The sequence below is a fragment of the Gasterosteus aculeatus genome, chromosome 13 (assembly GCF_964276395.1).
Source record: "Gasterosteus aculeatus chromosome 13, fGasAcu3.hap1.1, whole genome shotgun sequence".
Taxonomy (NCBI): Eukaryota; Metazoa; Chordata; class Actinopteri; order Perciformes; family Gasterosteidae; genus Gasterosteus; species Gasterosteus aculeatus.
In genome coordinates this window covers 4,833,403-4,846,047 of record NC_135701.1, presented here as the reverse complement: position 1 = coordinate 4,846,047, position 12,645 = coordinate 4,833,403, and the positions used below count along the sequence as shown (strand labels likewise).

At 44.4% G+C, this 12,645-nt stretch overlaps 1 protein-coding gene across 1 annotated transcript in view; it reads left to right on the top strand.

The window, feature by feature from the left end:
* The window catches only part of nsmfb (NMDA receptor synaptonuclear signaling and neuronal migration factor b), a 43,947-nt gene extending 31,867 nt beyond the window's left edge, over nucleotides 1-12,080 (top strand). The window contains exons 15-16 of the mRNA XM_078087083.1: nucleotides 9,560-9,635; nucleotides 11,306-12,080. Coding sequence (XP_077943209.1) covers nucleotides 9,560-9,635; nucleotides 11,306-11,403 — 174 coding nt within the window. The 3' untranslated portion in view covers nucleotides 11,404-12,080. The remainder of the gene's footprint in view (nucleotides 1-9,559; nucleotides 9,636-11,305) is intronic.
* Nucleotides 12,081-12,645: the final 565 nt, after the last annotated feature.

Below are 12,645 nucleotides of genomic sequence, written 5' to 3'. Positions count from 1 at the left end.
GAATACAAATGAGAATACGGCCATAAAGATCCTCAAAGACGTCAATGATTATGCCAAGGAAGTAAAAATGCTGGATAAGCTCAGGACACTTGACCCAGAGAAAAACAACTTGGTGAGATTCATGGACAGTTTCATAGTCGATGACAAGTCTTGCATCGCTTTTGAGTGTCTAGACAGGAGTCTTTTGGATTTGATAGAACAGAGAGAGGCACCATTGACTCTTAATGAAATCCGTCCTATAACTCGTCAGTTACTTGTAGCACTCAACGCCTTGAAGGGTATCGGCCTCCTTCATGCAGACCTAAAAGTTGACAACGTTATGCTCGTCAACCACCAAGATCAGCCCTTCAGAGTGAAATTAATTGACTTTGGTTTGGCCATGACAGCCTCCGATGTACGAGAAGGAATGATTGTACAACCTTATGCATACCGAGCACCAGAAGTGTCCTTGGGCCTCCCCATATCTGAAGCCATTGACATGTGGTCACTGGGATGTCTCTTGGCATGTCTGTTTTTATGCCAGAACATCTTCAATGGAGAATCATCGTACGACGTAATGAAAACTATTTGCTGTCTGCTCGGTCAGCCACAAGACCACCTGCTAGATGCTGCAAAATACACTCACCAGTATTTCAAGAGGGAACGCTGCTCTCCCAATTCACGATGGAGACTGAAGACACCAGTAGAGTACAAGAAGGAAAATTTTGACCAGCTGCAATTGTCAGAGTGGGAATTCGACCAAATCGGAAATTTGGCTGACGCAGTAAACAAATATTCAAATGCAATTGAGGAGGTTGAAGTTGAAGACACAAGGGCATTTTTAAATCTCCTTCAAATGTTGCTCAATCCAGATGCTGAGATGAGAATAACACCTGAGGAAGCCTTGGAACATTCTTTTGTCACCATGAGTCACCTGGCTGACTACGCTCACAGAAGCTCTTATACACAAGCTGCCTTTGAGCTGATGGTCGTCTGCCCTGCGTGTGATTCAGACAAATGTCATGAACATCTCAGCGATTTTGAAAGCAACACGGAATCATCTGACTCAGGAGAGGTTCTCTCAAACATGGACAACTCCGGGACTGAGGAATCACACTGCATGGGATCCAACTGTGATACTCCAACCTCACCGGAACCATTGCAGGAAAAAGTGCTTTTCATACTCAACAACAAGTCTGTACAATACAAAGTATTGGAGTTTATTGGAGAAGGAGGTTTTGGCAAAGTAGCCAAGTGTGTCAATATGAATACAAATGAGAATACGGCCATAAAGATCCTCAAAGACGGCAATGATTATGCCAAGGAAGTGAAAATGCTGGAAAAGCTCAGGACACTTGACCCAGAGAAAAACAACTTGGTGAGATTCATGGACAGTTTCATAGTCGATGACAAGTCTTGCATCGCTTTTGAGTTGCTAGACAGGAGTCTTTTGGATTTGATGTTACAGAGAGAGGAACGATTGACTCTTAATGAAATCCGTCCTATAACTCATCAGCTACTTGTAGCACTCAACGCCCTGAAGGGTATCGGCCTCCTTCATGCAGACCTAACACTTCACAACGTTATGCTCGTCAACCACCAAGATGAGCCCTTCAGAGTGAAATTAATTGACTTTGGTGTGGCCCTGCCAGCCTTCGGAGTACAGGAAGGAATGATTGTACAACCTTATGCATACCGAGCACCAGAAGTGTCCTTGGGACTCCCCATATCTGTACCCATTGACATGTGGTCACTGGGATGTCTCTTGGCGGCTTTGTTTTTTTGCCAGAACATCTTCAATGGAGTATCATCGTACGACGTAATGAAAACTATTTGCTGTCTGCTCGGTCAGCCACAACACCTCCTGCTTAATGTTGGAAAAAAGACTCACCGGTATTTCAAGAGGACACTTGGACAATGGAGACTGAAGACACCGGAAGAGTACAAAAAGGAAAATGATAACCAGCTGCAATTGTCAGAGTGGGAATTTGACCAAATTGGAAACTTGGCTGACGCAGTAAACAAATATTCAAATGCAATTGAGGAGGTTGAAGTTGAAGACACAAGGTCATTTTTAAATCTCCTTCAAATGTTGCTCAATTCAAGTGCCAAGATGAGAATAAAACCTCAGGAAGCCTTGGAACATTCTTTTGTCACCATGAGTCACCTGGCAGAGTTTGCTCACAGAAGCTCTTATACACAAGCTGCCATTGAGCTGATGGTCGTCTGCCCTGGGTTTGATTCAGACAAATGTCATCAATATCTCAGCAATTTTGAAAGCAATATGGAATCATCTGACTCAGGAGAGGTTTTCTCAAACCTGGACCACTCCAAGACTTAGGAGGCACACTGCCACACAATGGAATCCAACTGTGATACTCCAACCTCACCGGAACTGCCACGTTTTGGGTTCATGACTTTTATTTTGTAGTTTCAGGCCTCTGGTGCTCCTGGGTTAACTTCACTTCTTCTAACCCTATTCACCATATAACGTAACCCCCCCTAACCCTAACCCTAACCCTGTTTATACTTTCTCCCCTTTCCTCTCACTGGTTAGTCGTTTTTAGTACGCAGTACCAAATCAAGTAGTACAACAAAAAAAAAATTAAGTTCATGTAACTTAATAACCATGCTTAGTTAATTTTTTCATTTTGTGTGGACTGCTCGATACAAATTTAACCCCACATAGAATTACTAAATACCTACAACTTACTACTCACTCATTTTAAACAAACTAATTTCCTTGAATGGGTCCTTGTCCTTGTTCTCTCTCTCTGTCTCCCCTATTTCTTGTTTTTCTTCTATTCTTCTTGATATATGTTCTCTCTTCCACTCCTCTCCTAGTTCATCCTGTCCCCTTTTCTCCACACCTCCCCAAAATTTTTCAATTTACCAATAAATATGTGTATCCATAACTCAATCCAACAACATCCATGCAATAGGATTACATTGACGTAGTCCAACTCATTTTGATCAAATACTTCTAAAACAATTATTTTATTAAACATTTCTTATTTGATCCCCTATTAAGACACACGAAACATAATGTGCTTCAAGCGTTTTTTATAGCAAATGCTCAGAGAAGTCAGAACCGACCAATGCAACAAATACAAAATAATAAACCATCTGATCAGGAAATGAATTAACTGTTGTGTTCAACATGAAGAAACGCCAGACGAACAGAGGACATCGCAGATCGAAAGGTTAAAATCAAATGTATTTATACCGATCCGTAAAGGTGTGAAAGTTAGTGTCCACACCTCTGGGAGAGGTCTCCTGGTGAGTTCAACGTAACTCGGATTTCTAATGGCCCTCAGTCAATATCAGATTCACCATGTCCTGCGTGAAGGTCAGTCATGTGGGTTTTACTTACTTGACCACAACTGTGTGCATTTTTTAACTAACCAACGTTACAGCAAAGAAACTCGTGTCCCTCGAAACCCGGTCACACATTTCCAACCGCCCTGGTTTGCTGGTGTGCTGTTAAGTCCCAGCAGAGCTGAGTGACATTTGGCATCTTCTCCACAGCGATTCAGTGCAAGTCACAGAGGGGGACGAGCTGGGAGGCTGCTGCAAGCTCAGCTGGAGAGTCACTATTAATAGACTGAAGGCTGAGCTACCTTTAGACGATGCTCCACCCTGCGTTGGTCCTCGCAGCTCTTTGAGACAACTCCTAGTGCAACTGCATGTAAAAAAGAAATCTAAAGTCCACTGCAGAGTGTATTTGTCCGTAGCGTCAATCAAGCTGCTATTGGCATCCTTTTCTACTCAAAAAATGGTCAATTCCCTTCAGTGTCTGATACCAATGTTACCTGTAGCCTCCGAATGAAAGGCTGAAACATGAAAATGTTACGTTTTCTCTTCACAAATGTCCCTCTGCTGTTGACTGCCGTTAATACAGACTGCATGGTGGCTGCTCCTATTGGAAATGCTCTAGAGCAATACACACACATCCAGTTAAGTGACATGGGCCAGTTTTTCCTTACAAGGTTCCCTACAATGACATGTCATTTAGCGGACGCTTTTATCCAAAGCGACGTACAATAAGTGCATTCAACCATAGGGTACAAACTCAGGAGAACAAGAAACAAGAAAGTGCAATTTCCTCAAATAAGCCAATTTACAATTTGCTATAGATGAGTGACGTTACAAGTACAATTTAAGTGCTACAATTTGTTAGTCTTTAGTTGAGGTAGAGTCTGAAGAGGTGTGTCTTTAGTTTGCGGCGGAAGATGTGAAGGCTCTCTGCGGTCCTGGTGTCTTCAGAGAGCTCGTTCCACCATTTCGGCACAAGGACAGCGAAGAGTCGAGACCTAGTCGAGTGTTTTGCTCTCAGTGAGGGAGGAACGAGTGGTTTTGCAGATGCAGAGCGGAGAGTGCGGGTTGGGATGTAGGGTTTGACCATGTCCTGGATGTAAGCTGGACCCGATCCATTCACAGCATGGTACGTGAGCACCAATGTTTTGAACTGGATGCGGGCGGCCACCCGTAGCCAGTGAAGAGAGCGGAGGAGTGGAGTAGTGTGGGAGAATTTCGGAAGGTTGAAGACCAGTCGAGCTGCTGCATTCTGAATGAGCTGCAGAGGTCGAATGGCGGTGGCAGGGAGACCTGCCAGGAGGGAGTTGCAGTAGTCCAGGCGGGAGATGACAAGAGCCTGAATCAGTACCTGCGCTGCCTTCTGAGTGAGAAGGGGACGTATTCTCCTGATGTTGTAGAGCGTGTATCTGCAGGATCGCGTTGTCGCGGTGATGTTGGGAGTCAGGGAGAGTTGGCTGTCGAGTGTGACGCCGAGGTTCTTAGCGGCCAAAGTGGGCGTTAGTACGGAGTTTCCAAAGTTGACTGTCAAGTCCTGGGTAAGCGAATCTTTTCCGGGAAAGAGAAGTTCCGACACAGATCCTCGCCAGGTTACCGGTAGGTGCGGCCGTCGAGGTAGGACGAGAGAAGGGAGAGAGCAGAGCCTGTGACACCAAGTTCCTGAAGGGAGGAAATAAGGATCTGGTGGTTGACCGTGTCAAATGCAGCAGAGAGGTCCAGAAGGATGAGGACAGAGGAGAGAGAGGCGGCTCTAGCAGTGTGGAGTTGCTCAGAGACAGCAAGGAGAGCAGTCTCTGTGGAGTGGCCTGCCTTGAAACCTGACTGGTGGGGGTCAAGGAGGTTGTTACAGTGGAGATAAGAGGAGAGTTGATTAAAGATAGCACGTTCAAGGGTTTTGGACAAAAAGGGAAGAAGAGAGACCGGTCTGTAGTTGTTTTCTTCAGAAGGGTTGAGGGTGGGTTTCTTCAGGAGAGGGTTGACTCTTGCCTCCTTCAGAGAATTGGAAAAACAACCAGATAACAGAGCGTTGTTGATGAGACAGGTGAGGAACGGAAGAAGGTCAGGTGCGATAGATTGTAGAAGATGTGATGGAATGGGGTCAAGAGGGCAGGTGGTCGGACGGGCAGAGGTTACTAGGGTAAGAATTTGGTTAGGAGAGAGGGCGGTGAAAGAGGAAAGTGAGGGCGAAAGAGGCGAGGTCGGTGGGACGCGAGAAGTAGGAGGTGGGTTTGAGAAGGAGGAGCGTATGTCAGCTATTTTCTTGGTGAAGTGGTTGACAATATACAATATATATTGTAGCCTACCAGTTGAATCAAAATACATATGTAGATAACTGTCAATTTAAGTGAATAAAGTGGCATTGAATAACATCTCAGCAGTATTCGTAGAAATCGAACTGAATACATTAAAAAAGTTATTTAAAATGCAATGCAATAATTACTAATATTAAAATGCATAACAGAAGTTAAATTCAGTTCATTCAGGGTGATGTGATGTGCTGCAATGTATTATAAACGGTGGCCCTGAAGTGCAAAACACAACGGCAAATAGGAAAACACAACGACATTAGCTTCTTACGGAAAGGGTCGGGCCTCATAGCAGGAAGCAAAGGACGGACCCTTCTGATTGGACAGACGGACTGTCGCTCTTTTAACCCTCTTAATCCGAAGCCTTTTCGCCGGCGACGGAAAGTGACATGGAGGATTAAAATGACTGTGACTCCTTAACTATTTGCATCGGATTCTGAAAGCTGAGAAATGCCCCTTTCTAGATATTCTGTCAATCAATAAATCAAAGGCGGGACTGAGAGCCTGTGATGAGGGGGGGAGTGACGCAGCAGGAGAGCCGCAGCAGAAAGTCACGGAGAGATGGCGATGTTTTACCAGTGTCTTAAAAGTGTCTTAAAAGTGTCCTACTAGTGTTTCCCCATTGTTTAACCACTGTTTTGTTGTTCAATTATATTTAGGTGTTGTAATAATAAGGGGGGGGGGGGGGGGGCAGACGCTACGGCCGACACGGCTCGGGAACCGGAGTCCGTTTCCTTGGCGTGGGGAATTGGATGTGTGGCGGGAGTGCGTGACTGTCTCGCTCAATGCGTGACACTTGAGAGCCCTGTGTCATTTCCTATTAAAAGACAGATAGCGCGTCTGTCCAATCAGAAGGGTCCGTCCTCTGCTATAAGGCCCTACTCTTTCCGTAAGGAGATCATTTCGTTGTGTTTTCCTATTTATCCATTGTGCGTTCCTATTTGCCGTTGTGTTTTGCACTTCAGGGCCACCGGAATATTCTCCTCATCGTCTATGAGGAGAAAAGTTTCTACAGCGATCTGCGGTAATGATAAGCGTCTAAACTTGTTTTAGCTCCATCTCTTCTCAACAATATTGTGGAGTGAATTAGTATTGGGCTTTTAGTTAATTTCCTGTGCCTTCATTTTGGATGTGTCTACGTTTGATAAAGAGAGTAGTTCTTTGTCCTGTAGTGGAGCTTCACGATGATTGTGGCTTCTAATGTTAGATTAAAAAAAAGCACTAAAAGACAGCCAGCTAACGCTAGCAGATCTGCCTTCAAACGGCTATTTATCGTGTTCCTTTCATCCGTGGTAGTTTTACATGGGGGTTGTGTCCCTTGACTTCTTATTTTATCACTGTGAGGTTTCCAGGCAACCAGAATATCTGTATAATTAGAGATCCCTTAACATAAGGAGGAGGGAATGTGTTTAAACCATAAAAAAACAAAACATTCGTTAGAGGTGAAGAGTGGATCGTCTGTGTTACTGTAAGTGACCTGATGATGTTACAGCTCTGAAGGTGGAGCACGCTTATGAGGTGAAGAGCAGAAGCCAGGGGGCAACGGCGCAGAATCTGATCCTCTTAACCCTGGTGCTATGTTGTTAAACTGGACGAGGCCCTACAAGGAAACCTTAGGACCCCATCTGGTGACATTCCGGATTTTCTTCTGCTTCGACTTAATAACATATATTTATGTTCCAACAAACGTCACCAGATTGGCTCCAGATAAACAGTGGAGGAGACGGGGTGATAACACAACGAGACCACAGCCCCAATGGACATTATTTCCATTTCAAGACCAGCATGTCTCATACGTTCAGAGACCCTGACCAGCGCTAGCTGTACTTCCATAGGCGAGAGTGACATGGTGATACCATCACAAAGAGAACCAAACCTTTAAAGAAAGGAACCGTGCTGTAGAACAATAAGAACTGAGGCTTGATTTGAGCATGCAGTATTGAAGGACAGTGGGCTTTGAAATATAGCTCCTCTCAGATAAGAACTTCAATGTCTAAAGATACAATCTTTGCAAAATATGGCCAATCTTATCCTACAGTTTCCGTCATGTAGGTAAAAATGTGATCTTACATTTGAGGCAAAATGAGTCCAAAATCATCCTAAATGCCGTGAAGAATTATGAAAGTTCTTCATCTGAATCCATGCCCTCTTTAGAACTGCCCGATAAATTTGCACATTTTTATCCTGAAACTCCGAGAACGCCTCTTAATAAAAGACCGCTTTTTTGTGTTTATTAACTAGTTTCTTTAACAGCGGGCTCTGTGTATTAATACTACTGGATTTGCTACACACTCATCCACACGAAAACAAAAGGCAGAGCAGTACATGCGCCATATATTTTCATTTTCATCCCTCCGTGCCAGCAACGGCTCCGGCCGGGGGAGTGATCGTTCTGGTCCGGCTGATAGATCATCTCAAAGGCTAAATTTCTCCTCTAAGGAGCGACAGATTAAACCCAAGATTAACATTTGATTTGTTTCCAGTTCATCATCTGCTCAGAAAGATTTGATGATTACAGGTCTGAACATCAAAAGGACCACAAACCACTTCCTTCATTAATTAGATAGATTAGTTTTTTATTTCCGTCAATGCCTTTTTTCATGGACTCTGCTGAAGTTACTGAGAGCTGATTTGCGTTACATCATTTCAGTTTTCCCCGAAACCTTAAGCACAATCGACATTATCACTGTTCAAAAGACCCCTCGGTCATATTCTGGGATGTTAATCGCTGATTTCACATTCAGAAGATCAATGAAAACACAACGAGTAGCTAACACAGAAAAAGCATCCTGCCGATAGAATTGGAAACAGATCTCGGCTTAAATGCAGAATGCGACACGTGCAGCTTCGTGTGCAGGTGTTTGAGGAACACACTGCTGCTCGGGCATTCATAGCTGTGTGTTTCCACTGTGCACACACACACACTCCAGAGGAAGACTGGATGCAATTTTAAGATTGACTCCAGGATGAACTGAATCAATTTTAGGGTCAACTGTGGAGGTCAGCGCGTCCGTCCGTCTCATTGTCGTAAAAGTCAAGAAAGGCCTTGAGGGGATTTTTTTTATTTGGCTCACGCGGCCTGCAGGACTCAAGGACGGACTCCCAGAACACTCAATAATGAACATGCTAATTTTGACATACAGTACATTTCTCACAGGATGAAATAATGACATGATGTTTCAGACTGACGTGGATAAAAACTGCCATTTCACTGCTTGTAGGAGGAATACAAGCATTAAGAACACTACTGCCATTTAAATACCGGTGTCATAAAGAGGTTTCATATAATGTATAAGTAACCCATGAGATGTACTCTCACTTTTCAAGGAGGGTCCTCAAACAACAATCATACAAACAAAACTTTAAGATTGTTAATTGATACAAATATGAGCAAAAAAATGGATATGAAATACTAAGACATTCAAAATGAACATGTTAATGTTAAACAATAATATCAGTGGTAGCATTGAGTAAAGACGTCATAAGATGGGAATTCAAAACTGATTCTTTAATAAGAACAACGGTATTGATCCCATATTCATAGCTATTCCAATCAGAGACAGCTTTAAACATAAAGGCTTTCTTAAAAAAGGAGCTTTAACGAGCGCCTCTACCGATTTTTTGTGAAGAAAGCGATGACGTCATTGATTCAGATCATAAATGCATCAGCTTCTGAAGGCCAGTCGACCTGCCTGTATGAGAAGCTGCTCTGCCGGGGCCCTTACAGAGCTCCTCACCCGGAGCCTTCACATGGAGACAGAACCTTCCCACGGCGGCCTTTTACTGATACTCAGCTGTTGACCCATCTTCACGTAGTATATCTGTACAGCAGCATGGACCGGCCCTCCTCACCGGCGCTGTGTTTGTTTTTTCACAACGGCCAAAGACATTTTGAATTCAGCGGTCCCTTTTTGTAATTCTGTCTCCCCCTTCCACCCCCCCCCCTCTCCCCTACACAGCTGATTCAGACTCTGAAGAGGCTGCTGGGACCCTCCTCCGTCGACTTCAAGTCCCCACTAGAGCTGTCTGCAGAGGGTGAGAGCACAACGCTACCAAACGCTCGCAAAATCCCAAGTGGCACATTTCCTGCTGTCTGATTTTTGCCTTTATCTCACAAAGGGGTTGCAAACACACACACACAAACACACACAGACTGTGCAAACAGCCTTACCTGTGCGCTCGCTAAATGTTAATTGCGGCCATTAATCAATGGCCATGAGCCGCTGAGCAGCGGAGAAAGCGCGTTAGAGAACACGAGCAAACGTGCAGGCGTAAACTCGGCATCCCCTCATCGCTCATTTTCTCGACGTCCATCAATGCGGTGCTAATTATTTTCCCATTAAGATGTTGTTATTGACCTCCGTGTGTTTTCCCATCCATTATTGAGCCACAGAAGAAGCAATCAGCACGTAATGTTTTTCATTAATATCACTGTCCTGGTTGTGATCAAGTGGAAGTTTATTATTGCTTAATATCAATGTCACAAAGCCTCAAAGGCCTGCACATTAAATAAAGCCAGCAATTAGCAACATGTAGAGGTGAGATAAACGACATACATAGCATTGCGAAGAGGAAATTAGACACATTAGACACAATACAATTAGCAGCATTAGCAAGAATGAGTCATTGGATTAAATTCATCCATATATATTTTACTTAGAGCTCAATAAATCCAGTAAGATTCATCACCTGGGAACCATGAATGTCCGACGATCCATCGCATAGTGCAAATAAGTCCGTCTGGACCGACTGGCAGTTCTTATTGTCACACCATGTAAATTAAATAAATAATACAATATATAAATTTTCATTTGGATACAAAATGGACACCATCATAGCTTATTCATCATGCAAAACATTCACTGTTCCAGGTGTGTTGTCATTTCCAAAAGACAACCTCCTAAAATCACCAGGCATGTCCTTTATTTTGAAAATAACCAACGCTATGACCGATGACGCCGTGACAGAAACGCTTCCCCAGCTGGATCTCGCTGCAGCCGCAGTCGCAGTATTGGCAGCTGAATTGATAACGCGCACATTTCATCCATAATGTCACGGTCACTGAGTACCTTTGCATTGATCCCCCAACATCCATCACCAGCGAAACCTAAACACAAAGTAAGACCTACTTTAACCTCACGGAATGCCTTAATAATACACAGGACACATACCTCAGTATTTTATGAGGTACGTGTCCTATTTATTATTTTTAATAGTAAAAGGGCCTCCCAGTTGTGGCAAGAATTGTCGCCATTTCTTTGGTCAGTTTTTGTAGCCCAGAAATAAGAGGCTCGATTTATGAAAAGCTGCTTAATCCAAACATGCTGGTTGCATTCCTGTCCTTCCAAGCGGAGTGCTGCCAAACAATAAAGGCAACCGAACATTACGTTACTTTACTATATTAGTGAGATATACTGAAATATTTTGGTTGTATTGTTTAGCTTTGAGTGTTATCGCCTGTTGGGCTTATTCAGCTTATAGTGTCCTAATGATCATCAAAGATGAACAACGTGTGTACCTGGAAAGGCTCCAGCGGAGGAGGACCAGTGCGATATGCTGCTTTAAAGAACCAAACTACTAATGGACAGACGGTTGTCCATGAATATAATAATGCCAGGATGCCTGTGGTGACTGTGGTGAGTTCAGGGTCTCGGTAGAAGTGCACCCTTGAACCTTTCCTCCTGTGTTTTCCCCCCCGGCTGCAGGCAAAGAGATGATCGAGATGTACTTTGACTTCCGTCTGTTCCGCCTGTGGAAGAGCCGCCAGCACTCCAAGCTGATGGACTACGACGACCTCCTGTGACCCGACGCGCGTTCTGTCGGCTTTTGAAGCAGTTATCTCACGTGCGAGCCTCGCTGTTCGGCGGACGGGGCGATTTGGTTGAAGGGACCCGTCCCGGGAGTCTCCCAGACGGGGCTCCGCGGGCGAAGCTGGAGCGGTTTACCAGCGCAGTTTGGGTCTTTTTGCCTACCCCCCCACTCCTCCCCACTCAGAGGCGACAAGGCCTTTTCTCCCATCTCCATTTTCACTTTCTGCCTTTCTCCCAGAGGAAAGAGAAAGGCGCGGGGACACGAGGAGGGACGGGAAGCCAGAGACACGTCTTCCTGATCGTGTCAGGAGATGCTAACTAGGGTTCGGGGAGGACGTCACACAAAGGAGTGATGACTGAGAACAGCAAAGACTTTTTTTCTTAGCCCATAGGCGACCCACCTGCGCTGTAAAGATGGAGGCGTAGGCGAGGATGAAAGTATTATCTTTGTCAGGCGTAGAAATGATTCACAAGGGGATTAGAGCTTATATGTAAATAAACAAGTGCTTACTTGGAAGCCTTAGAGAATAGATATCCAGCATCTCTCTCCACGCTATCGTGTGAAAATCTAGACTAATCTAGTCAAATTTACAGTCGTCTATCTAACACTGTTTCTTTCTTTTTTTAAACAAATACACGTAGTGTGTTTGGTACAGACTGTTGTATGAACTCAGGTTGAATCCCTCGTTTGATACTAAGAATTGTACTCGCCGTTGGCAACATACTGTAGAGCAGAATCCAAGGCCTTCTTCGCCACACACAGTCATCCTCAGCGTCCGGGGTGTCTTATTTTACCTGCGCGCGCGTGTGTGTGTGTGTGTGTGTGTGTGAAGCGCCGAGGCGTTTTTCTATGTTTCCACGTGTTCTTTTGAGCCGACTGTAGCCGAACTGAGGGATGCGTCCGCGCGCGGTTCGTGCCGTTCTCAGCATTACGCCGGAGACAGCCGGAGCTGCTCTTTCCTGAGACGCTTTTGGCGCGCTGATGCTTTTTTGGCGTGTTTGTGTCACGTGTGTGCGTCCACAGCGTGCTGGAGGCTCGTTGTACCTTGGCAGTGTCTCTTTAGTAGATACAATAACACACTGGTGACGCGAATATTCCATTTTGTTTCAACACTTGTTTTGCTCTCAGTGTTTTAGGATTTTTTATTGAAGACTTAAATCACTCAAAGTAGCAAAGGACGAGTTTAGGGAATACGTTGCTATTTTTTCTTATCCTAACCGATATACTAATTAAA